Source organism: Panicum virgatum, chromosome 2K, assembly GCF_016808335.1.
Source record: "Panicum virgatum strain AP13 chromosome 2K, P.virgatum_v5, whole genome shotgun sequence".
In the NCBI taxonomy this organism is placed as follows: Eukaryota; Viridiplantae; Streptophyta; class Magnoliopsida; order Poales; family Poaceae; genus Panicum; species Panicum virgatum.
The window spans coordinates 59,919,787-59,944,910 of NC_053137.1; the positions used below are offsets into that span (position 1 = coordinate 59,919,787).

The 25,124-nt window shown below is 45.0% G+C and overlaps 4 protein-coding genes across 12 annotated transcripts; 2 read left to right on the top strand and 2 right to left on the bottom strand.

Annotated features, from left to right (window-relative positions):
- On the top strand, nucleotides 1-731 carry LOC120690919. The gene has a single exon (XM_039973831.1). The coding sequence runs from the start codon at nucleotides 29-31 to the stop codon at nucleotides 677-679; it is 651 nt and encodes a 216-aa protein (XP_039829765.1). The 5' UTR covers nucleotides 1-28; the 3' UTR covers nucleotides 680-731.
- A 1,233-nt stretch (nucleotides 732-1,964) lies between these two features.
- Nucleotides 1,965-4,341, top strand: LOC120690923. 2 transcript variants are annotated; one of them, XR_005682048.1, is made up of 3 exons: nucleotides 1,965-2,177; nucleotides 2,943-3,928; nucleotides 4,007-4,341. XR_005682048.1 is itself a non-coding variant. In XM_039973840.1 (2 exons), the coding sequence occupies exons 1-2, from the start codon at nucleotides 3,527-3,529 to the stop codon at nucleotides 4,220-4,222; spliced, it is 618 nt and encodes a 205-aa protein (XP_039829774.1). In that variant the 5' UTR covers nucleotides 2,672-3,526; the 3' UTR covers nucleotides 4,223-4,341. The 2 variants fall into 2 exon arrangements, 1 of the variants encoding a protein (XP_039829774.1); XM_039973840.1 differs by lacking the exon at nucleotides 1,965-2,177 and having other exon boundaries at nucleotides 2,672-3,928.
- A 3,566-nt stretch (nucleotides 4,342-7,907) lies between these two features.
- Nucleotides 7,908-13,992, bottom strand: LOC120690875 (G-type lectin S-receptor-like serine/threonine-protein kinase B120). 5 transcript variants are annotated; one of them, XM_039973778.1, is made up of 9 exons: nucleotides 13,005-13,992; nucleotides 11,669-11,979; nucleotides 10,872-11,201; nucleotides 10,264-10,371; nucleotides 9,388-9,608; nucleotides 9,097-9,307; nucleotides 8,770-9,007; nucleotides 8,535-8,685; nucleotides 7,908-8,412 (listed from the first exon to the last, which is right to left on the bottom strand). In XM_039973778.1, the coding sequence occupies exons 1-9, from the start codon at nucleotides 13,682-13,684 to the stop codon at nucleotides 8,104-8,106; spliced, it is 2,559 nt and encodes an 852-aa protein (XP_039829712.1). In that variant the 5' UTR covers nucleotides 13,685-13,992; the 3' UTR covers nucleotides 7,908-8,103. The 5 variants fall into 5 exon arrangements, with proteins under 5 accessions (XP_039829712.1, XP_039829686.1, XP_039829704.1 ...); XM_039973752.1 differs by having other exon boundaries at nucleotides 9,388-9,611; nucleotides 10,264-10,374; nucleotides 13,005-13,893; XM_039973770.1 differs by having other exon boundaries at nucleotides 10,264-10,374; nucleotides 13,005-13,885.
- Nucleotides 13,993-17,685: 3,693 nt separating this feature from the next.
- LOC120690907 (universal stress protein PHOS34-like) lies at nucleotides 17,686-23,931 on the bottom strand. 4 transcript variants are annotated; one of them, XR_005682013.1, is made up of 4 exons: nucleotides 23,869-23,931; nucleotides 21,403-22,304; nucleotides 18,611-18,659; nucleotides 17,686-17,947 (listed from the first exon to the last, which is right to left on the bottom strand). XR_005682013.1 is itself a non-coding variant. In XM_039973813.1 (3 exons), the coding sequence occupies exons 1-2, from the start codon at nucleotides 22,199-22,201 to the stop codon at nucleotides 18,652-18,654; spliced, it is 795 nt and encodes a 264-aa protein (XP_039829747.1). In that variant the 5' UTR covers nucleotides 22,202-22,304; the 3' UTR covers nucleotides 17,686-17,947; nucleotides 18,611-18,651. The 4 variants fall into 4 exon arrangements, 2 of the variants coding, with proteins under 2 accessions (XP_039829747.1, XP_039829735.1); XR_005682011.1 differs by having other exon boundaries at nucleotides 17,686-17,950; nucleotides 23,869-23,929; XM_039973813.1 differs by lacking the exon at nucleotides 23,869-23,931 and having other exon boundaries at nucleotides 21,415-22,304.
- Nucleotides 23,932-25,124: the final 1,193 nt, after the last annotated feature.

Genomic DNA, 25,124 nt, shown 5'->3' on the forward strand with positions numbered 1-25,124 from the left:
GGAGGAAGGCCGCCTCCCTCCCGTTACAATGAAGTTTGATCCTCCCATCTGCAACGTGGGCAATGGGTATATGGATTTCATGCTCTTTGTTGGCGGGGACAGCAGGGGCATGAACCAGAACCACAGGGTGCTCGTCACTGAACTCACAGGCCGCGCCCTCCTCTATGACCCGGAATCCCCCTCCATCCGCTCGTTACCCAGTTTAACCTCCCCAAAGCGCTCACCTATCTCCTTGATCGTTGGCAACAAATTCTACATCCTCGACACGGCCTCCAGACTTAGCCACCCCAACGATTGCTTTCACAGCTACATGATGTATGATGGTGACTGGCACTGCTACTCTCTGGCACCACCTCCCTACATCCACGCCAACCGCTCTATCATCTGTGAAGGGGAGGCCGAGCATGTTGATTCATACACAGTTGTTGGAGGCTCTAGCATCTGGATATCCAAGAGCACCCTAGGCACCCACTCCTTTGACACGGAAAACCACAGGTGGACCAAGGTTGGTGACTGGGCACTGCCGTTCTTTGGCCATGTCCAGTACGTGCCAGAGCACAAGCTCTGGTTTGGACTCTCATCTGGTGAAAGCGAAATTGATTGCAGCGTCTGTTTTTCGAACCTCACTGAGATGCCCCCAAGGTCTGTCAACATCGGGAGGGACTGCACACCACCATAGTGGATCAACATGTCATCCTATCTTGTGCACCTTGGCCACTCCAGGTTCTGCCATGCCACTTGTCGGCCCACTCTGGCTCTGCAGGCCTCCCCCAAACATTGCATGCAGTCGGAGGCGTCACCGTGAGGTCTGATGTGCACATGTAGGCACCATCCTCCCCATGCCCGCACGAGAGGCCAAACCAGAGCTTGTGCTCCGGGACGTAGTGGACACGGCCATAGAATGGGAGCGCCCAGTCACCAACCTTGGTCCACGCACGGCTCACCGTGTCGAATGAGTGTGTGCCCAGCTTTGGTTTGGATATCCAAATGCTCGAGTTGCCGACCACCGCGTGCGAGGTGACATGAGCAGGGTCTCCATCCATGCGATGGGTGTGGACGTAGGGCGGCGGCGGCGGCAGAGACTCGCAGTACAAGTTCTCGCGGACGGCGATGACAGCGCGCAGCCAGTCATCAATGTTGGTGATGGAATTGGGGTCGTGGCACATGATGCCATCAAAGCAGTGGGCGCGGTCACCGTGCAAGACGGCATCAAGGATGTAGAGGTTGCCGCCGACAGTCAGGGAGATGGGTGACAAGTAACTTAGGGGTGGTGAGACTGCATAGAGTGCGGACAGTGTGGTACCCTGAATCATAGAGGAGATTGCGCCCCATCTGGTCGGCAGCTACAATCTTGTCATCGGTCCTGCTGTTGGAGACGATGCCGTCGTCGTCACCGGGGATGAGCATGAAATGCATACGTCGTCCTTTGTTGCCATTGGATAAGGGGGGCATGAACTTCATTGCAGGGGGCGGCAGGCGACCTTCCTCCAATGGCGGTGGATCCACAAAGCTTTCCCGTTTCCGAAAGAAAAAGCGCGACATGTCAACGCGACGCAGCAGAAACTGGCGGAGGTTGACGTCGTCCGTTACCAGATACGCGAACCGCCTTACACTCATGCTGCCCCCCTCCCCTCCCTAGGAATCTGTTCGGTTCAAAGGCAAAGGCGAAAAAGAGTAAAATGCGCCACCGGTCCATAAACTTTCTCCGGTGTGTCATCCCGGTCCACAGGCTTTTAAAGTATGTCATCCTAGTCCACAAACTCCTAATGGGTCTCTAATCAGTCCGTAACGGATCCATGTGGTCTAATCTTTACTCAACCCCCCCTGCCCCCCCCCCCCCCCGCAACTTTCTTTCTCGATAGAAACATCCATCCACCAAAAATCAATCTAATCTACCGATCACGTTCCCAGAGATCACGTTCGCTTGCTGCCGCCGCCGCTTCTTCTACCGCTCGTGATTGTTGCCGCCGCCGCTTCTTCTACCGCTCGTGATTGTTCCCGTGCCCGCACGCGACTCCGTCTGTCTCCGAGGGCACGACCGCTCGCTGCCGTTCGCCAGGCACGGCGCGGCGCTCGACTGCCATCCAGCGATCAGGCTGGCGAGAAGGCGAGGTGGGCAGTCTGAGTGAGCATGGTGGCGCGATTGCGCGGCAAAGGGCATCATGCGCCGGTGTACAGTAAGTTCCTCCATCCCTAATTATCTGTATGGCTGGTATACTCTATTGCGTATGTCATCGACGAAGGCATGCATGCATCCTGCTAGTCTGGCTACGGATTTAGTTTAGTGATGCCTTTTTTTTTGCTACTTTATGATCCACATCGTCGGCGCCGGCGCAAGGCGTGGGCGTCCTCGCCAAGGTCAGGTGGACGAGACCTGTGTAAATGTCAGCGGCACTTCCACCAATTAGTTTTATGTCCTTTTTGTTGATTTATGTCTTTTTTTTGCTGCTTTATGATCCACAGCGGCACTTCCACCAATTAGTTTTTTGACCCCTTGCAAATGTCAGGCAACATGTAATCTTGTTTTTTAAATTCAATCACACCATCATTATTTTGTGACCCCTTGCAAATGTCAGGCAACATGTGAACCTATTACCTATCCATTGCAAATATCCTCATTGCTGCAACAGCATCACATCTCAAAGCCAGCAAAACATGCACGTATGTTGAGTAAAGAAAAAATATAGCTCAACAGTCTGACTATTTTGAAGCTTTATAGTCTTCCCGTCTTGTTCCACTGACCGAATTTTCTACTGAAAGATAAAATGAACTTATTGCAAAGGTTGCATTTGTATATTGTTCACTCATAGTATATTTCTATCGACTTACTATTCTTGATAGGTTGTATTTGTAATCACTTAAATTTTTGCTTTATATGTAACTGCATGCCATCCAATTTTTTTCATTATATGTAATCACTTCATTTTGTGTTGGTCATGTAGGTGACATCGGGGATCAGTTCACCGTTGAGGTTCACCATGGGGTTTTTTTGTTGGTCATGGTAATCTAAAGAGATATGTTGATGGAAAGGTGGACTTTTTTGATGATTTGGAGGCAGATACATGGTCCCCGCTCTGGTTTGATGACTTTGTACAACAATTAGGCTACCAAAAGGATGACATGCTTAAATTTTATTAGTTGTTACCTGATAAAAGCTTATCAGATGGTCTTAGAATCATCTTAGAAGACAAAGACACCAATGCCATGACTGCCATAGTGAGCAAGATCAAAAATTTTGTAGTGTATTTTGATCATGATGACTGCGCCTTTGGAGTTAATTGGGACGATATTATTGCTAATCCAGTTGATGAACTTCCTAAAGTGCAACATGTGGGTAACAAGGTCTGTGAGAAGCTTCCAGTGTTCAGAAAAGAGGGTCGTTTCCAAACCACTGAAGGTGAATCAAGTGGTCCTAGAGACAACAATAGTGATGAATTTTTTGACAGTGAATATGAAATGGAGGATGGGGATCAAGACATCTTGGAGACATTTGCTGATGCAGTTGAGAATGAAGCACATATGAGAGATGTTGATGCTAGTACAACAGCTAAAGGCAACAAGAAAGCTAAAGGCTAGGAAGAAGCAGGCACATGAGGTACTAGGGAAAAATGGCCCAAGGTTGACTAGGCATGGTGTCACAATACATTGCAAGCATTGCTCAGAAGCTGGTCATAATAGTGCTAGATGCAGCCTGAAAAGAAGGGGCTTCACTACAGAAGATGCAAAAGCTCTAGTTGCCAGAACGCAAGCCACACTTGAGAAAGAGGCACAAGAACAAGCAATGAGAGCAACTGCTGATCAGGTACCTTCTGAGCAAGTCACTGAAAATGAGATTCCAAATCCACTTAACATTTCATCCACTCAACCACCACCATTTGAAGACTTGACACAAGCTAGTACCACAGTGCTTTCTCAAATGCTTGGAGAGGTTAGTTATTTAACTCATATATTCATTGTTGTCTTATTCCTAACATGAAATCTTCATTGGCTCTATTTTCTATCACAGGAAACTTTAGAGAGTTCACTGTCACAACCTCAAGGGCCTCTACCAGATCCAACATTTATCCTATCTAACCAGCTAGTCGAACGACCAATTCCGCTTACTACAAGCACAGTTGCAGGCCGGACTGCATTAGCCAAGAAGAGGAAAGCAACCACAAGTGTGAAGACAGCTGCCAAGAAGACAAGTGGAAGCGGAAGAGGAAGAGGAAGGCCATCGTGATAATATGTAGTTAATGAAATGCTAGAACGCATCAGTATCTATGCACCATGTTAAGATATTACCTCTATGAACTATGTTAAGATCATCAGCATCTTTATTATATTAGTTGGTTGAACAAAGATGGTTAAAAGTGAGATCTAATTCTGTTAACTTTTCCTTCCAACTGATGCAATTTATATATTTGCTCTTGTTTAGTTATCAAAATACTGGTATTTCGTCCTGTCGTTGTGCCATGGATGTCAGGTGTCATCACTGGATGAGCAGCCTGCTACCGGTGGGAAGGGAACGTGAACGACGGAGCTACGTGATTGCAGGAATTTATTGCTTAGATGCAGCCGACTGGCATGCGTGATCGCTTTGCTCTTTGCTTTTTTTGTGTGTGACTTGGTTGGCTTCCATTATCAGCCGGCCAAAGCCTCAAGCATAATTAGGTCATACACGCATGTCGGAGTTACATGCCACGTCTCCGAGTCATGCGATGCTGAAACTTGCTTAGCTAGAAAGTGTGCTACCTTATTACAATTTCTGCTAACAAAGGAAAAGGAAAATTCTTGAAAGGTAAGACTAAGATCATTAATTTGTCTAAGAACAGGGTCGATGATCGAACGTTGAGCCTCCAGCTTGTCCCATAGCTGCACGACCTGTAAACAATCAGTCTCCACCGCTATACACCGGAATCCCAACTGTAAACAATTGCTCTTTGCTCTTTGCTTGGATGCCATGAATTTATCGCTCATCGCTAGATGGCAGCCGAGCGCCGCACCGTGCCTGGCGAACGGCAGCGAGCGGTCGTGCCCTCGGAGACAGACGGAGTCGCGTGCGGGCACGGGAACAATCGCGAGCGGTAGAAGAAGCGGCGGCGACAGCGAGCGAACGTGATCTGTGAGAACGTGATCAGTAGATTAAATTGATTTTTGGTGGAGGGATGTTTCTATCGAGAAAGAAAGTTGCGGGGGGATTTTTGAGTAAAGATTAGACCACATGGACCCATTACGGACTGATTAGAGACCCATTAGGAGTTTGTGGACCGGGATGACATACTTTAAAAGCCTGTGGATCGGGATGACACACCGGAAAAAGTTTAAGGACCGGTGGCGCATTTTACTCGGCAAAAAAAGAGAAATTTTGTTACCATCTCTTCCGATGAAATCAAAGCACAAACATCTATCTGAAACAAAAATACTATCATATGAACGAAAGGAACGAAAGGACAAACGGGAATGTGAAGTTCATCCTAACACTAGAATTCCTTAAGGAGGCTAACGAACTAGTACAGATCTATCCCATGTTTATTTGAGAACGACGCATATGAATCAACCGCACCCTAACACTAGAATTCCTGAAGGAGGCTAATAAAGAACTAGTACAGATCCAGTGTTTATTTGAGAACGAGTGGACGACGCATATGAATCAACAGCAACGAAAATCGATCTTACCTCCTTCAAGGATCCGTTCACCCCGGAAGCCGGGTGGAGACGATGGGACGTAAGCGGCCGGCGGATTTGAGATTTAGGGCTGAAGGGTAAGGCGGAGCATCGCCCGCAGAGAGGTGGTCGGGGAGGAGGGTTCTAGAAGGGACATGGTTCTCATCTGTTCACAAATAATTGACAACTTTGATTTTACTATTCAAAATTTGACTTTCAATTTTCTCATAAATTCATTGTTATGACATTTTAAACTTGTGTCATACTTAAAATATTCTTGACACAAAATACAATGATACTCTAAGTGTTCTCGTTAACTGGATACTTTTTAAAAAATTAGCGGTCAAAATAGCAATAGTAAAGTCAAAGTTGATAAGTATTCGTGAACGGAGGTTAGTACTAGCGTGGCCGCGTCTCCGAGGGGAGAAAAAGGAGCAGGGGTTTTATGTGGGCTTCAGCCCCAGCTCTGCTCGGGGCTTGTTTAGATCTAAAATTTAAAATTCTAAAAGAAATGTTACGACACCTACATGAAAAATTAAATCTAGATGAAATAAAAATTAATTACACAATTGTTTGTAAATTGTGAGATTAATTTAATAGACCTAATTAGATCGTGATTAGATACTAAATTGCTACAGTAAAATTACCGTAAATCTAGATTCTCCTCTGGTGCACACAGTTTTGCGAAGCCAGACTATGTAGAGAACAAAACGAATCTGTACCTGCGACGACGGCGACCCTTCCAACTGGCGGCCGCTAGCTGCTTGTTGCCTGGGCCCTGGTTTGTGGCTGGCGACTGGACTCTGGGGTCTCCAATGGCTCGTGGTCTGCTGGACGGAGCCCGACAGCCGCTGCAGATTGCCTCGATGCATTGCATCAGCATATTAAAACTTGCGTTGGGCCGGCCGGCCGGGTACCAAAACTCGGAAACAAACAAAAGGAAACGTGAAAAACAGTTCTGCATTTGACGCGGCGAGCTTCATCTTTTGTTTATTCATTCATGTTTAGATACTCTAGTAGTATTATACACACAATCAGCAACAGGAAATAGGTACGGGTAGCACACGTTACCACCGATCATTAAATTGACCGCACGTTGTGCAGCTTACGTCGTGCAGAATCTTTAAACATTGCTGATACGCGGAATGAAAAAAAGAGAGTAAAACTGGTGTGTAAGGCGAGGTTCATGTGTTTATTCGTTTTTTAGATTAGAGAAAAGATGCTTGTATTTCTCTCCTATAAAGCCCAAACTAGTAGTATCAGGTTGTGCTAGGGTCAATCTAGTCTAGATGCTATAAGAGACCACCAAGCTACAGCTGCGACCGCAGAACACTCCCCCGCACATGAGGGTTGACCGACTACTATTCCGAGACGTGGCTCCTCTCCTCAGAATAGGGATGGATCTAAACATCCGAATTCTTAAAACAAATTTGATATTTTAAAATATATATATTTAAAATTTTATGCTAATCTTTTTTTTATATTATCAATCATATTATTACACATAAGAATAAAATTTTGTATAAATTTTTTTATGTATTATTTGCTCCCTACAATTAAAAAGGTGAAAAAAGATTCGTATCCGTATCCGATCCGTATTCGAATTTTTATATCTATTATTTGAGAATATATATGATGAATTTAAGGTTTAGTTTTTATGAATCTTTACAAGATCAATGTTAAATACAAGGCTATGAATTTACTATGTAAATTCTATATCTTATTTGTCCATAATCGAAGAAAAATGACCAAAAATCTGAGATTCGAATAGACATCCGAATCCATCCTTACCTCAGAAGCAGGGGCATCGCGGCGGCGACGCGAGGCCGGCGGACCAACCGGTGCGGCATCGTGTGGTCGCGACGCGGCCAGGGGGACGTCAAGCGGCGACGGTCGCCGAGGAGCAAAAAAAAAAACAAACGCGGGGCGGGCACGTGCGCCCTCGCCCCGGGGTTTGGAACATCTGCCGACCATGGCGGCTTCTCGGTCAGCGAAGCAGCCTTGTTGCGACTGCCCAGGAGCGGAGCCAGGATGTCGTTTTTTTCATTGTTAGGGGGGTCAACCATATAAATTTCTATAAAAATTTAATCAAAATTTAAATTTGTAATGGAAATTTGGGGCTCATGGGGCCAGGCCCCTGTCCGCCCCCCCCCCCCCTCTCTCCGCCCCTGCGACTGCCACCACTACCACCACGACGCGGCGGTTAGATCCTTGATCCCCAGGGTTGGTAACTGACTGCAATCAACTGTACAGTGATTCAATTTTACAGAACTCAATAACTCATATCATTGCCACTTTTTACGTGTCATGTAAATACAATTTTCTCGTATAAATCCGCCACCGCCGCCGTAAAAAAAGGGGGAAATAAAAGCTAATCTACACCAAACGGCACATATTATCAACAATCAGAAAGGCCAAAAAAAAAGAGAGGCGCCATGTCATGGCTTCAGTACTATTCTACCTCCCATGCAGCTGCGTCATAGAAACGGTGCCAATGGAGTTGCTCTGCTCGTTCTCGCTCGACTTGCTCGACTCGAGCTCGCGGCCGCGGAGCATCAGGGTGGGCGGCCGCGGGTTGGGGAGGCTCGAGCTGTCGCTGCTCAGCATGATAATTACGGTGGGGATGTCGGGGCGCTCGTCGGCGTGATCCTGCACGCAGAGCAGCGCGATGTGGATGCATCTCAGGACCTGCCGGACTGAGCACGATGCCCGTATCAGCGGGTCGATCAGCTCCGTAGCCTTGTCTTCGTTCCACTGTCGCCATGCCTGAGAGAAGAAATGGTAGCCAAGTCAGGCATCAAGCACAGAAACAGAATGTGAAATGCCTGTTTGGTTATGGAATGCGAGTCCCCTCAAAAATAGGGTTATTGGACAGGCGATGCGCTTACATATCCTGCGATGTTCATGGAGTCCTGATGATAGTGGAAGCTCACAGCCCTCTTTCCTGTGATGATCTCCAAGATCAGGACTCCGAAGCTGTAGACGTCGGACTTCACCGAGAAAATGCCTTCCATCGCGTATTCAGGAGACATGTAGCCGCTGCAAAAAACAAGATTCCAGTTAGTTGTCATAACTAGGTGGCAATGGTGTGGTTCCTGTTCTGGTCTGTTGAGTTGTGCATACAATGTGCCGACGACACGATTCGTATTGAATTGGTTCTGGTCACCGCCAAACATCCTTGCCATCCCAAAATCTGATATCTTGGGGTTCATATCTGCGTCCAGGAGGATGTTGCTGGCCTTGAGATCCCGGTGGACAACACGTAACCTTGAGTCCCGGTGGAGATATAGCAGCCCTCTAGCGATGCCTTCAATTATATCAAACCGTTTGCTCCAGTCTAGAAGCCCTTGCTTTTCAGGATCTGTCCATCCACAGTCATCACAATTTAATCAGCACATTTGTTGTTCAGAGGGGCAATTGAGATATGTGGGAACATGAGGGGATACGTACTGAACAGGAATGCATCTAGACTTTTGTTAGGCATGTACTCATACACCAAGATCTTCTCTTCTCTCTGTATGCAGCATCCTAGTAGTCTTACAAGATTGCGGTGCTGCAACTTTGCAATAAGTATTACCTCATTCTTGAATTCTTCAAGGCCTTGACCTGAATTCCTACAAAGCCTCTTCACGGCTACTTCTTCTCCCCCAGGTAATGTTCCCTGCAGTGGTTCATGATATTCATTATAATTACAGCAAGCATTAACACAAAGGTCACTTCTATCTGTGGGAGTTAACATACCATATAGACAGGACCAAATCCTCCTTCTCCAAGCTTGTTGGAGTCACTAAAATTGGATGTAGCAGCTTTTATGCGGTCCAGGGAGTATACTTTGAGTTCATGACTTTTTCCATCCTCCACTTCATCATCAAAACAAATAGACTGAGAGATATCTAGCATGGCACTATTCTGCTGGGACCAGGTAGATGACTGCCTTGACCTCCAACTTCTATGCACTGCATCTGCTAAAAAATCATAGTTAGCGTCATGCATGCCCCTAAGGATTCATATTGAAACTGTCTGCTCACACCATTTTAGCGAATTTTTACAACAGCATTATAACACAGGTTTTAATTTTCTAATATCTGCAAGACCTGACTAATCGCATATCTAACTATGACACTTGGCCAGAACAGTGATTGTTAGTCACCACTTGAAAACTTCATTCTAAAAAGATCCTTATTGTAACAAAATGAAGCTTTTTTCTATGCTGAATTTTGATGAACCTGCAAGCGAAAGATATGATCTGTGTGACCTTGGCTAGAGAATACCTCAAATAACTGACAGTGGTAATTTTTTTTCCCAGAGCAATCACATAGCAAAATTCATGGATTCATCATGATTAATAATATATTAATAGTCATGAAGGAGATGGCTTGATCCCGAGCCCCAACGACTAGTTTGTTATAGGGTTCACTAAAGCCTCTAATATCTTTGGTGGAAATCAACCATCCAACATGTCTGAACACAATGGTAGGTTTATCCTTTATTAGCACAATCATAAGTGTTGCGCCCAAAATCTGATTAATTTTGCACATTCAAAATATTTGTAGATGAACAGTAGCAAGCACCTACAGGAATCTCTCCACATGAATGATATGTAAAATGGAACCTTACCTTTAATATTTCTGCCACGCTTCCACCACAGAACAAGGCAAGCTAACAAAACGAAAAGAACCACAGCAGATATTATCGTGGCTATTCTCCAAACTGCGTGATGTACTCCTGCTTATCAAGGACAGAAAAAAACTGGCATAAACATAAAATTTTAAATGTGTTGAATATAGAAAGAGTAAAATACACAAGCAATCCTTAAACTTGTCCTGCAGCGTCATCTAAGTCATCTAAGGTATCTAAACTCTTAAAATACACATCTAAGTCTCTAAACTTGCTAAGTGTGCCACTTGAAGTCCAAACCACCCTAATCAGCACAAACTTAACTCTGTGACAAACAAACACGTCACCTGAAATATGGCATACACGATAGCAGGCAACGACCACGAGGATGCAGTAGAGGATGGGGATCTCTCTCAGGCTTCATGCTAGAGTGCCACATGTGTAAATTGTAATTACTTGCCAGTTGGGTTGATTTAGTCCTAAAGTGACACAGTTAAGAAATTTTGGGGCCTAGGTGTACATTTTAATAGTATAGGGATCTATACAACACCACGAGACAAGTTTAAAGACAGTCAGTGCATTTTTTGGGGTTCATCATCATTACTTACGTAACTCAGAAGCAGGAAGCTTCAGGTTTAGGGTATATGCCCCAGTTGGCAACTCATGGAGGTCAATTAGTTTGTCACCCCAGACTAGACACCCTGTTGTAGTTGTGTGAACATAGGCACCACATGAGCAGTTGTTCAAGCAGGCATTTTTGCACCCTGTCTCATCCGCCACTGTAGACATCCAATATGAGAAATCAGGCCACTTTATATTTCCAATAGGAAGAAATCCATCCCCAGGTTGGTTGACCTGGCAACCGAGAGGTGGGTTCCTGGTGCAGCCTTCACTCCAGTTTCCTGCATTCCACTGGCCCCACAACTTCGGCTGAAAACCTATTGATATAAATCAAAATTTTGAAGTCAGACTGTAGTTGATATTTAATTTGTAAGCATGTAGGAAAAAGTTAGGTGTCAAGATGAAAGGACTCCATGTCTTCCTTTACTAGGGTTTCTAACTGAAGTTGTATAGTAAATTGTTGAATGATTAGGAAACAAAAATCAAAGTACGTGCGTCAAGGACCCCTTCTGAATGAACAATTTTTAAAAGGTTGGAATATGTGGCTAAATCAATAGGGTGTTATATAATAACTTTTCAATCAAGAAATAATTAATGTTTTGATGCAGGAAATTTGCATGAACCAATGCAAATTTTGCAGGACAGCTAAATAATTCACATGTTCTACTTCAAGCTCTTATTCCCCATACCTTCAAAATTGGAAACTGCAAACCTATTTTGCTTGCAGGACACCATTTATTATCCAAAAATATATTTGTATTCTAAATATTTTTTGAAGACAAACCTTTCAGGCAGGTGCATTTTGCCTTGCCATCTTGCCCCACGGTACATTTCGCATTTGGACCACATACAGCATAGTATTCGCACACATTTGATGGTTGAAGCCAGACAGTCTCCCACTCTTTTGTTGAGTTCTTAACCATGTAGCAGATGTCTGTGCCATTTGGCAGAACAACAAACCTCTGCAGAGATGTGTTTGTTGCAGTGTATGTGTAGTGTAGTCCTAAGTCTCGATCACTGGACAGTGAGAACCCACTCAGGTAGAGTGGCCTCCATGGAATCCCAATAAAATTCACCCCATTCCATTGTCCTGATCTGTTAAAGGATTCAAATCAAGTTATGCTATATGATGCAAAGATATATTCAACCATTTTTCTGAATAGGAAAATCAATCATCTTGTAAGCCAATATCCAAGTAGCTACGCTGCTATTAGAAGCTACTGCCTGTACTGGGAAAGTTCCATTTCATTTCTCTTCCCAGCTTCTGTTAGCATGTGCTTTTATTTCCTTGGTACTTATCTTTGATGGTGGCTAACATTTCAGTATCAATCAGGCTATTCAACACATAGGTATCAGGGCTTCATGTGGAAACTTGGCACTAATAGCTACCATGATAACTTTGTTCTTTCAGATTTGTCCAAATGCCCTTCTAATAACATGTAAGAACAATAGTATTTCAAATCTATGGAACTTGAGCTACAGTATAACATAGGTACAATCCTGACCAAAAGTGGGGGAGAGGGGTACGGTGACAAACTCACAACTCTATCAAGAAACTGTTGTTAAACGTTTTCAAATGACTAACCAATCGGGACTGACTAGCCAGTCCTCACCAGCAACGAACTACAAGTTAGAGGTTGGGTAACATTTCTCCAAAGAAAATATACGGAGTACTTGTTTGCAATTGAGAAGTTTGTGGGTTCCTTCTCCAAACGGCTAGTTTCAGTCCTTTCCGTCATCTTATATAATAAAACAAAGCTACAAAAGAAATCTTTGGTATACATATGAGTACCACCCATGAAATGGAGATGCTCGAAATTCCCTACCACCAACTGGGAATAGCCAACAGCTGGAGGTGCTTGCCAGTTGCCACAGACTGAAGCAGCTAGCACGGGATTAGCAACAAAAAGTACAAGCAAACTAGGCTACTGACCAATCAAAACTACCCGAATTTAAACAGTTTTTTTAGGAAATTTGAACAAAATTTCCTAAACAAAGATCTTGGGTTGCCCCCGAGCAGGAACACAACCACCAAGAGATGGTACCGTACTGCAGTGAGCTACAACTCTGAACTAGTCGATGGCCTAACGGGAAAGTATTTTGAGAAGCAAGAAGCGGACCTCCAATAGATGTCTTTGCCGTCTCTCCACATGTATGCCTGGCCGGAGCCTGCCGGGTCGAGGCCGAGCGCGTAGCGCCCCGGCGCCGGGTCCGTCTCGCTGGCCCACGACGTGAAGAGCATCCGCTCATTGGAGGCCCCCCTGCCGGGCGGCCCCGGCGCCCGCACGGCGATCTGCATCCCGGACAGGATGGTGTCCGTCGGGTGCCAGAAGCTGTCCCACGACAGCGCCCCGTCGTCGCTGCGCACCTGGAGGCTGCCGGAGTCCAGGAGGGACGCGTAGTAGCCCCCGCGCGGCGCGGCCCGGGAGGTGTTGGAGGACCAGAGCAGCGGCGGCGCGGCCGTCCCGTTGGCCGCCGCGCCGTCGAGGACCTGGAGCTCGCCGGTGTCCGTGAGCGCGAGCGACGGCGCCGCCGAGGTGGCGGGCGCAGCGCGGTTGGCGACCCAGACGACGGTCCTCGGCGCGATGCCGCGGTACCAGATGCCGAGGTAGAGCCGCGAGGGCTGCTTGGGGTCCGGCGGGAAGAAGCCCGCCTCGAACACCCCCTCCGGCGTGGACACCAGCGTCTCCGCCGCCGACAGCGACTTCCCCTGCTGCAGCGTGTCCGCCGCCTCCGCCGCCACGCAGCACAGCCACAGCCACGCGAGGAGCAGGACGAGGAGCCGAGGAGAGGAGGCCATGGAGGAGAAACGGAACACTCCTCCTCCGCCCCGCCTCTATTGGCAGGCCACCCTGAGCACCAACCACTCCACTCCCGGAGAGGGAAAGCGAGCGAGGAGCGAGGTGAGAGGAGAGGTGCGTGGTGGATTTGTTTACTGGGGGCGTGGCGCTGCGTCACACATGGATCAGTGTGGCGGGTACAGGCAGGTGGCCCCTTCTCCCTCTTGAACGCAAGACACATCGTGGCGACCAATGTTTACCGTCGCGTTGTTGGCCATCCGATCTCCTTTCTCTGAATCTTTTGTCTCCCGCACTGCAACCCGTCGTCCAACCCTCTTCATCCTCCTCCTCGCTCGTTGCCCGTAGATTATTTCAATTTGGTCGTGCAGACGCATCTTCTCCTGCACGCTGCATGCACTACATGTGCGTTTAGAACTTTCCCACCGTTGCGGCTAGGAAAGAAAAAAAAAAATTGGGCTGTCGCTGGACAGCAGCACAGCACTAGCTAGGTCCGTCGTCATTTTCAATCCTTTAGACCAACGACTACGGCAGCTCCTCCCTGCGTTGCGCTTGTCATTTTCAACCCAGACGAAATGGGACGGCCAACAGGAGGATCGAGTCGCTTTCCTCCGCTGCCGCCAAGTTTCTTCTTCCTTTGCAAGTTTCTTGAGGTTTCGATATCTGAGGGGCCGTTTAGTTGCAGAAGCAAAAAATTTTGGATGTCAAATCGAAGGTTTGACCAGATGTCGGGAGGGTTTTTCGAATACTAATTAAAAATTTAATTTCAGAACTCACTTGGAAACCGCGAGACGAATCTTTTGAGACATTTGACCGCATCATTAGCACATGTGGGTTACTGTAGCACTTATGGCTAATCATGCACTAATTAGGCTTCAAAGATTCGTCTCGTCGTGTACATCCAAACTGTGTAATTAGTTTTGTTATTTAATTACATTTAGTGCTTCATACATGTGTTCAAAGAAGAGGTGAAAATTTTTGGGTGAAAATTTCTGATCTGGTCATTTGGGCGGCTGCAGTTCTTGGCCACGATTATACTGTGCGATGCAGAGACGCGAGCAACCAGAGTTGTTAATTTGGATCTGGAGTCTGTTGGCAACTGGACAGATCATTATCACCATCAGATCCTCAGTCGGTGGTCTTTGGGTACACTGTACGATGTCGTCCCTGCTCTTGCTTCTCGCAGGGACAGGCAGTGTACACTGTACATGAGTGGAACCCTGGAGGGCTGTGTTTAGATTCAAAATTTCTCTCTCCCAACTTTATTATTCATCTGTCACATCAAATTTTTTCCTCAGGCATGGAGTATTAAATGTAAGTAAATAAAAAAACTAATTACATAGTTTTGATGTACACGACGAGACGAATCTTTTGAGCCTAGTTAGGTCACGATAGGACAACAACTACTACAAATAAACGAAAAGTGTTACAGTGTACTACGATATCAGATGTGATTTTTTACCATCATTTTACGAATCTAAACATATAGCCGAGGTTGAGTAGAAGCGATGGAGGTACAGGCCATATATAGCGCACATGAATGTCGAGTGGTTTAATGCATGCGTAGTTCGAGAAAAGAAAATGTTTGAGCGGTAGGTAGGTAGTGCCAGCGGAATGTCGCATCGACCGAGCACATGCGCATCATATTAGCAGGCAGCAAACGGTGTGAGGAACACATTTTTTAATTAGAGAATATATTAAGCATATTTCAGCCTCTGTATCGATTGATACATATAACTGTTCGAAAACACAACAACATCGTACAACGCATAATGAAACCGAGTAATAAAAAAAGAGAGACTAAAACGTGCTTAAACATAAACAATCCAATTACTAAATAGCCATCCATTCGACGCGAAGACTTTCATGGCAAGGCACTCGAGTGCGCGACACCCCTCTAACACCGGCGGCTTTTCCTCTTCTTCTTGCAGCAGCGCCTAAAACCAGATTCAATATGTTCCTCTGAACAACATCTGCAGAGACGAAGAAAGTCGCACACAGTTTAAAGTAATATCGTTTGGAGTTAGCCAAATCGCCCATACGGTAGCTTTTAGCTGTTACCAGAACCAGCGTTGCACTCTCATGCGGTCATGTTCCAGTGAATGATCAGTGTGAAGTACGCATCTGCTGTGCTGATATGGAAAGACAACTGGGGTTCAATGATGGCGTCCTTTCCATACGAACTTGGCGAAAAGTAGAACTTGGTCAGTGGGCGACAAGCGAGCAGTGTCTCTCGGCTCATCTGTCGGAGCATGAAACTTCTTCTGTGGGTGATTGTCTAGTAGGACAAGCGTGAGTAATCTCTCAGATGTCAGATGAGAATCGCATTTTTCTTGCCCGTAGTTGGATTGGATGTGACATTCTAATCAAAATACCATTTCGGCATTTCGCACGCACCACCTCTCCCTGAAAACGAGGATCATTTTCGTATCCAAAGACAAGCTGCATAAACATTTCCCAAGCCAACATCTAGCGGACCCGATGACCGATCAGTCCAACCACCACCAGATCTAGAAAAGGCAAGGAGATGGTTCAATCACGCCTCTGCGTCCCAATTCGCAACCCGCCGGCCACAAGACGACGACACAGAACCCTGTCATTGCTGATCAGCTTTAAACTGGTGACTGATCTTCTGCCACGGCGTCGCCAGTGAGCTCAGCCTCAGAGATCGTAACAACCCACCCCGCGCGGTATAATGCAATGGGGGAAAAAACACGGGCAACGCGGGGCAGTCGTTTGGAATTGTCCTTGGGACTGGAGAAGAAATGCAGTGACGAAAAAAGAATGAGGTCATATTTGGTCCGTGATTGGTCCAAGAATTGAAAACGACGAGCGAGTACAAAAGCACATGGAGTGAGGGTTTTTTTAAAAAAAAACTAGCAGCAGCACTGCTCAACCAGGGATTGTGTCTTGCAGTCTTTTTTTTTTAATCGGTGTCTTACAGAGTCGATACTACTCTTCTGCTGACTACAGTGGCTGATTTGTTGTGAGAGAAAATTACTGCTAATTGATTGGTGGCTAGTGCTGATTTGATGTGAGAGAAAAATATTATTAGTTGACTAGAGAAACAGCCAGCGGAACAGAATGACTACATAAAATAGAGTGAGGTACGTGATGCGTCCCAAATACTACTGCCTAACAAAAAAGGGGGCCCATGCCGCATGCTGGCAACGTGCGCTGATTATGATGATGATTAGTCAATACACGGCAGGTGGCCCAAATGAAAGGAAAAAAACGGCTAAAAAGGGTAGTGCGGAGCGAGACCGATCATCTTGTCACGAAAGGTTCGTGACAAGCTGAACTGGAAAACGAGCATCTTGCAACAAGTTTTTTTTTCCCAATCCCGTGCGTGTAACCGGTTGGATCAGCGGGTGAACCGTACAAAAGAACCGACAGGCTACCAAAGAGCAACAAGAAATCCCCTGTTCAAGACACTTCAGGAACCGGACAGTTTCTCACATATGGGCATCATCCGTTGGGCTTGGGGTAAGCCATGCATGCGATTTGGTAGGATCCTCAGTTCCTCACTCTGACAAGTGACACGGAGGGCAAAATGCAGTGGCATCACATCCAAAGTAGAACATGTTTCAAAAAATTGGACACCACTTATACGGACCAAAAAAGTCCAAACCAGCCAGACTTTAAAAAACCACTAACTTCCTTTTTCATCATGGCGACGAGGAAAGCATAAAATCCACTCTAGATGGGTCCTGCCACAGTTTTCCATGTGCATGAAAGGTAATCTGAATAAGAGAAGATTCCGTGGCGTAGCTTAGGTCCTAATAGCAGACAAATCCTATCACGGCAGGAAAAGGATTGGAGAACATAGTACAACTAACCCGGCTCTAGTAGAGAAATATCTAACATTATGTGACGTACATTTTGAAAATTAAGAGAAATCTCATCAGGGGCATGATGTCGGCACGAGCAAATCAAATGATTCACGAAATCTACCGGATCTACTTTCAACTCGAATAAAGCAGAGCAAAAAGGCAAAAAAAAAGGTGCAGTGATGACTAGTTGATTCTATAGAAATGGTTAAGCTCTGACTTTCATCAGAAACAGGAAGTGAAATGTGAAGAAAGTACAAAGGTTTTCAACCACAAAAAATCACCAGGCAGTCAAATAGTCAAACAAGTTACGTGAAAGAAGGCAACTGAAGATACAAACAACGCCAGAGCACAGATAGACATAGACATGGGCAATGAAAGTTCAACACCACATGCACTTCCCAGCTAGCACCCAGCCAACAGTAGAACCTTTACCTGCTGTGGAAGGAAAGGACAAGAATTAGAGACAGGAAAAAAATTGAAGGAAGTTATTTCAACAAGCATGAAACATATGGCAAGCAGGAGCTTTGGTGGTTCTGAAATCACCCAAAAGTTTCGGGTAACTACCACAAATAACCAGGGATAGGTTGGAGGCTGGGAATGGGATGCTAGTGCTATAGAACCATCATTACACTGAAACTCTCATCAAATGACACGATGATGGTCAAGGCTGACTCTCAACTCTACGTAACAAGTTTGGCATATATGAATATAACATTTGCGCTGGTATCCAAGTTTGCTCGTTGTAGCTTAGATCAATCAAGCTGCCCAGAGCCACAATTGTTAGCTATCCAAGTTAAAGTAGATACTTCATTTAAACTGCATAATTTAGCCTGCGGCCCTGCGCCTCTACCTACATCACCTCAAGCCAAAAAAAAGATATAATAGTTTCTATCACATTTAAGTTGAAAATAGAATGAAATACAGGATGTAATATTTTAGTGCAGCATACACAAAAGAAATGTGCAGCATTGGTGCTTTCACAGAAAGAAAGAACTTCAGACCCAACAAGAATAGGAACTACTCTTTAGAAAATTGAAAACTATCAAACAGAAATGATAGAGACCATATGGAGATTTTCCTTTGTTCAGTGCTAACCTGGATCCAAGTGCACTTCACTTCACAATTCATCGACACGGTCAAGTATCTGCAGAAACGTCAATTCAAAGCATAAGCATAATTAAGCACTCAGTACAATGACATGATATTTGCAAATAATTTCGTCATTGAACACACCATAAAGATCACTACTAAATCACTAATAACGAAGCAGGCAAGTTCAAACCAAGAAAATTCTTAATAGTTTTAAGTTTCCAGGCAGTAACTCATCTAAGCTACAGGTAGCTACAGGCATAAACTACTTCATTTTGAATAGCAATATGGATTCACACTTCAATTAGCCCATAAAGCTATTAATGAAACACAAAGAACACAGAACATACATCTCTCTCTTTTTTTCTCGAAGGCACAGAACATACTTCTCATTGAAGGAGGTTTTCTACTATATACTACTAGTCAGATAATCACAAATACTAAATGACATGACACGACTATTTCTGTAAAACAAAACCACCCAAGCAGAGCATGTGTTGAAGTACACGCTATGCCAATTGAATAGTAACTCAGACCATTATCGTAAACTTTTTTAAGTGTCATTTTCCCAAGTCATGCTGTTGAGAATCCATTTGGTATAGTTAGCTTTTAAAAATACCTTATTTTCAATCTACTTTTCAATATAGAAGTTAACTGAAAACATCTCCTTTGGAGCCATAAAAAGAAACTCTGAGTTGAGTTAGTACAGATTGTAACTGGCTAAATTGCATAGCAGAGCACAATAAAAAAGTAAAAGAAAAGGTCTGCTGCATGTTTGTCAACCAGTTCATTCCTAAAAACTTGCCAAGCAGATTTGATACTCTGCAAGCTATCCCTTATCCCCATTTCAGCTGAAGCCAAAGCCAAACAGGGGAGCCCATTCGGGCATGAGCTGTAGACCTATATCAGGGGAGCAGGTGAGTTAGCATAGCTTCAGATACTATAGGTAGGCTTACAGCCTACTTAACGGGTAAGGGGAAGACAAATTCCTTTAAACAAGACATTTTTGAGTCAAATGATTGATTAGTTGCACAAGCCAAACAAAAAGGCATCATTTTGTGGTCAGTTGCTGTGGTGCCCAGTTGCATCCATCTCAGATCAGAGGAAAACCAAGTGCGTGCATCCTGGAATATATGGGCATGAAAGCTGGCACTTAGTTGGCTGTGATCTGCAGACTGCAAGGGGCATTCATACTCATGCTTATACAGGAGACCAAGAAAGAAGATCAGATTGATCACAACATATTAGAATTGCCTTCAATGGGATATGCATTTTCTATAACATAAACAAACCTCCAGGTTGTACGACAGACATTATTACAGCTAATTCTATTTACTGGAAACTGTAGTATCCAATATTAAGAGATTTCATTGACAATGGTAGGAGACAAACAATGCCTTGGTTTCATTTCAAGGCATAGATAGCAGGAGAATGAGCATAGCACCAGAAGCTGTAGGGTAGGCTTATTATAGCTCACTTAATAGATAAGGGCAATACGTATTTCTTGACAAGATATATTTTGAGTTCAATGACTGATAGGATGCACAAGACAAACAAAAGGCAACATGTGGTTGCCTCCACCTTGAACTAAAGAAAATACTAGGTAGGGTCATCAAGGTAAAAATGGCTAGGCAGAATCTGGTGCATAGGCAGTGATCTGCAGACAGCAGAAGGCACTCAGAGTCAGGCAAATACAGCAGACCAAGAAAGAAGATCAGATAACTACAAGGTAAGAACCCAGTCTCACATCCTTTGTTGACAAAGTTAGGGGAGAAGGGCATATGGCTGAGCTGGGTAATAACGTGGCAGGTTTCCAGTCTGACAATAATAATTTCTGGATTAGTATATAGCAGACAGTACATCTAGTTCTGTTTGCCAGAGAACTTTTAAATCTGTACTACAAGGTCAGATACACAAATAGCAAGAAATGATTGGTGTAGAAGAAGCTATAAGAAGATGTTGAGAATGATGTCCTAACTTCTTTCAGCGTTTACACTTCATGTGATCTCAGTAGACTAACTAATATGGTACACCTAAACATGTTGAAAAGAGATCTGGCAAATCTACCAATGAAAACTGATTCTAGTGCTTCCAGTCAAATGTCCTAAAAGGTGAAGAATAAACATAAAGTACTGATTAACTGAGGATAAACTGCCTCTCTGACAGAGAATAAAATTAAACTTCCAGAATTAATTGCTTCCATATTTTATTTTAAAAGAAAAACGAAGGAAATATTGACAGGCAAGTAGAATACTAAATGGTCCGTATTCTAGATCCATCGATAGAAAATGTGAAGCAACGCGAACAGCCATGTAATACAAACATGAAGAAATGAGAACAGATATGCATGTACTGTGAATCTACATGTAAAATTGTACACGAGTACACGACAAAATGAGCCCTATAACCACCAAACTTATTGACATTATACTAGCTTGCACCAGCAAACCTCAAACAGTGAAGTTACACAATAATTCTATGTTACCAGGCAAAAGTAGACTGCGGACCTGCTAAAATGTAACTAACCAAATACAGTCCATATTGAGGAAGAATGTAATGTGTGAAAGACTGAAAGCTATTCACTGCAATCGATTCTAATATTCACTATGCAGTGAATACTTAGCTGTACGCACTATGCAGAATAACCTTACAGTTTGCAAGTTCCAACTAATTCATTGCAAATTTATCGTGCACATTACATTGTTGTGAGTCAATTTTGGCACATTTCCTATAGATGATTTAGGCAAGGCACTAACACACACGCACGATATACAGGACAATTAAATCAAGTAACGTACTAAATCAGTTACCCTTGTGCTCCTCAGTAGCATCATGGTACTCGGCATCCTCCTCGGGCACAGGATGCAGCACATCCTCCGCACCCACCGCTGACGACAGGCCACCAGCCTCCCCATCCTCCGCGGAGCCTTCGTCAGGGAAGCGCACCACCACGACGGGGCAGACACAGTGGTGGACACAGTAGTCGCTGACGCTACCGAGCCTCCCCTTGCTGGTCCTCCGCGAAGCGCCGAAGCCCTTGCTCCCCATGATGACCGCGCTGAGGCCGAGCCTCTCGACCTCGAGGCAGAGGCGCTCCCTCATGTCGTGGTCCTTGACGATGTGGATCTTGTAGGGGATGCCCGCGTCCTTGAGCGGCCTGGCGAGGTCGTCGGCCTTGGAGGCCGTGAAGGCGTCGTAGTCGTCCTCCATCCTGCGCGCGGCGGCCTCGTCGTCGTCGTCCTCCGCGCCGCCGTCGCTAGGGTTGGGGAGGGAGACGTCGACGGCGCCCCAGTCGGCGCCGTAGAGCACGGAGGTGGGGCGCACGTGGAGCAGGACGACGGCGTCCCCGGGGCGGAGGTAGTTGGCGACGGCCCAGCGTATGGCGTAGGCGGACTCGTCGGAGAGGTCGACGGCGATGGCGATGCGGCGGTGGGCGGAGCCCAAGGGCAGCGCGGCCGCCGCGGCGGAGAAGAAGACCCCCGGGGACTCGGGCTGGAGCGAGGCCGGCGGGGGCGGGCGCGGGGTCGGCGCCTTCACCGGCGGCGGCGCCGCCGCCAGCGGCAGGTCGACGGAGGAGGGGGTCGCTGGGGCCTGCATCGCGGGATCTCCGATCGCGAGAGCGAGCTTTGGCCTTTGGGGGTTGCTTAGCGGGGAGGGAGGGGAGAAGGTACTGGAAGGGAAGGAAGGGAAGACTTGGAAGCAGGGTTTACCTTTTCGTTTTTTTTGCGAATCCCGCCGTTTGCCGGAAACGAAATTTCGGCCGAAATTTCGCCGAATTTCGCTAATTCCGAACGAAAAGAGAATTCAAATTCAAAAAACGAAATTTCGGTGATTTCGACCGAAATTTCGGTGATTTCGACCGGAAAATGATGTCCGTTGTGATTTTCGTACTGTTCCCGAGGTCAAATGAAAAACTTTTGAATACCAACTTTGTTCAGTTTTTCGAGATCTACAACTTTTGTTTCAGGAACTTTTTCATTTGAGCAATGGTTTGAAAGTTATTTAATTATTTCAAAAACTACCAATTAAAAGTCTTGTCATTTCATGTGACAACTTTCATTTTCTCTCTTAGGCCTCAACTGGACTTTTATTATTCTTGTTATGGCGGATATTCCTATAAATTTTTAGGGACATTAGTTGATCCAATTGAAAGTTGTTTTAAATCCAGGGCAAACATGATTTGAATTGGTTATCAATTCATATGACAGTGTTTGAATTTTTTGTTTGATTCAATTTGTATAGAGAATTGTTAAAGCATTCTGAAAAGGTGTGTTTTCCGGCAGTTTTCCAACGGAAAGTTTTTCCCTGCTCTATAGATGGTGACAATTCTCTTGTGGCCTAAGATTTTGGTCACATGCATGCTGTGGATGCAAGAATTTGACCTTCTCTTCTTATCCTCGGGACTGGAATGGCGTTGGAGGAAATTCACTGGAATCAAGGTTACAGTCACCGACCTACTATTGCAATGCAAAGCTTTCTTCCACGAAGTGGGGGCAGATCAAAGGCCACAACTGACTTAATCTGCAGTTGCCAATGGAGAAGAATTGCCAATGGAATTTAACACGTATCAGCAATGGCCACAACTTCAAAAAAAAACTCCCAAGTCTCCACAGTTACCGGCTACAAAGCTAGAAGAAGAGCCAGATCGAGGGCCTGGTTAAGAATAATAGACTACAGCAGATAGAGGGCTTTAGCTGCCATCTCATTCGATCTCACCGCTACATACAAAAGAAAAGAGCTGCTAGATGATAATATAAAAGCAGATGCAAAAGGCAAAAGCGAAGCAAGATTGACGACGAGCCTAATTGGACAGCACGAGGAAACCAGATCTACTAGTCTACTGATGAGAGTATAGTCCACCCGGGCCGGCCGATGGATCATCATCCTAGTTGTAGGTATGCATATGAAATTGAATAGGTACCTCACCAATATCATGATAAACCAAAGTCTAGTTGAAGTCGATGGGAGAAAACAAATTTTTGCACATGAAATGACGAGTCATTCAAATTACGGTTTCAAATGTTAATTTTAGCATAGCAAATGATCTTAGATTTGAGTGTGTTCTAGTCCTATTTGCTTAGAAAAACACCTAGTTTTTTATCATATTTTTTACATATTTTTTTACAATTTTTTTTGAATTTTTGAATTTTGAAACGAAATTTACCGAAATTTACCGAAATTCCACTTCCCGGTAACTACCGAAAACGAAAAAAATACCGAAATTTCGCCGAAATTTCACCGAAATTTTGAACCCTGCTTGGAAGGCGTCAAGCGGAAGTCTGAACAGGGGGGTAAACTCGTCACGAGCTGGACCTGGACGAGGAGGCTCGGAATTGGACGGTTGCACTAGGGCTGGGGGATGGATAAGGACAGCGTTTGGACGGGTCTCAGACTCTGGCTGCTCGTTATCAAGTGTTTTAGTGCCTTTCTTTTTCCTCCTTTTTTATGAGAAGCTTTCTTTTTCCTGCTCACGAGTAGTAAGAGAAATGCAATTAATTGGCTTGATTTCATCGATAATTGATAACCCCTTCCATACAGAAATTTTGGGGTAAAAATGCCCTGTTTTCAGAACTATCGTTAGGAAGGGTCAAACACTACTCCTTGCTCCTGGGGCTCAAGTCATTATCATGTGGAACCTAACTATCTCAGCATAGCATGAGCACTAATGGTGCCGAGTCTAGCTGCCGCGTGGCACTGACGTGGCAAATAGGTGACCCATTGTTTGTGTAAACAAGAACCCGCACGGACCATGGTGTGGTGGGAATAAGGACTTGGCCGACCCCATCGGCATGGACCCTCATAACCACACTGATCGTTGACAAAATGCCATGAAAAAGTTTGAAAGGAAAATAGTAAAAACTGGATAAAGAAAATGACTAGGGGAGGGTCTGTTTGCATCAGACTGAATAATGACAATAGGAGCTACTTCTCTGTAGGGAAAGGTCTTAGACAAGAGGATCCCCCCCTTCTCTTCAACCTTGTGGTTGATGTCTTTACTAGAATCCTAAATAAAGCTGCCAAAAAAGGACTTATTGAAGGTCTTTTGACGAATGTTTTTGAAGGTGGAATAATTAGTCTCCAATATGCAGATGACACTCTTCTTTTTATTAAGAAGGATGTGACTAAAGCTGCACACTTTAAGTGGCTCTTAACATGTTTTGAGAATCTGTCTGGAATGAAGGTCAATTACAACAAAAGCGACCTGATGACTTTAGGCACCTTAGAAGAGGAAGCTAACACATTTGCTAAACTCTTTTGTTGTAATTTTGGCCACTTTCCAATCAAGTATCTTGGAGTTCCTCTCCAGTACACTAAGCTGATCAAAAGAATTGCAGGCTGGAGAGGAAAGCTCCTCTCTTCTGCTGGGAAACTAACTCTCCTAAAATCTTGCCTCGCAAGTATTCCCATTTACTTACTTTCAGTGATTAAATTCCCTAAGTGGGCGATTGAGACTATTAACTCTCAAATGGCTAACTTTCTTTGGAATGATGCTGAGAACAAAAGTAAATATCATTTGTCC

Bases quoted from the DNA above. Each gene is read 5' to 3' on its own strand.
- LOC120690919 (XM_039973831.1), top strand. From the start codon at position 29: ATGAAGTTTGATCCTCCCATCTGCAACGTGGGCAATGGGTATATGGAT.
- LOC120690923 (XM_039973840.1), top strand. From the start codon at position 3,527: ATGTTGATGCTAGTACAACAGCTAAAGGCAACAAGAAAGCTAAAGGCT. The intron at 3,929-4,006 runs GTTAGTTATTTA...TTTCTATCACAG, and splicing joins TTTCTCAAATGCTTGGAGAG to GAAACTTTAGAGAGTTCACT.
- LOC120690875 (XM_039973744.1), bottom strand. From the start codon at position 13,684: ATGGCCTCCTCTCCTCGGCTCCTCGTCCTGCTCCTCGCGTGGCTGTGG. The intron at 10,372-10,871 runs GTAAGTAATGAT...CTTGATAAGCAG, and splicing joins GCTTCCTGCTTCTGAGTTAC to GAGTACATCACGCAGTTTGG. The intron at 9,308-9,387 runs GTATGTTAACTC...GAACCACTGCAG, and splicing joins GATTTGGTCCTGTCTATATG to GGAACATTACCTGGGGGAGA.
- LOC120690907 (XM_039973813.1), bottom strand. From the start codon at position 22,201: ATGCAGGCCCCAGCGACCCCCTCCTCCGTCGACCTGCCGCTGGCGGCG.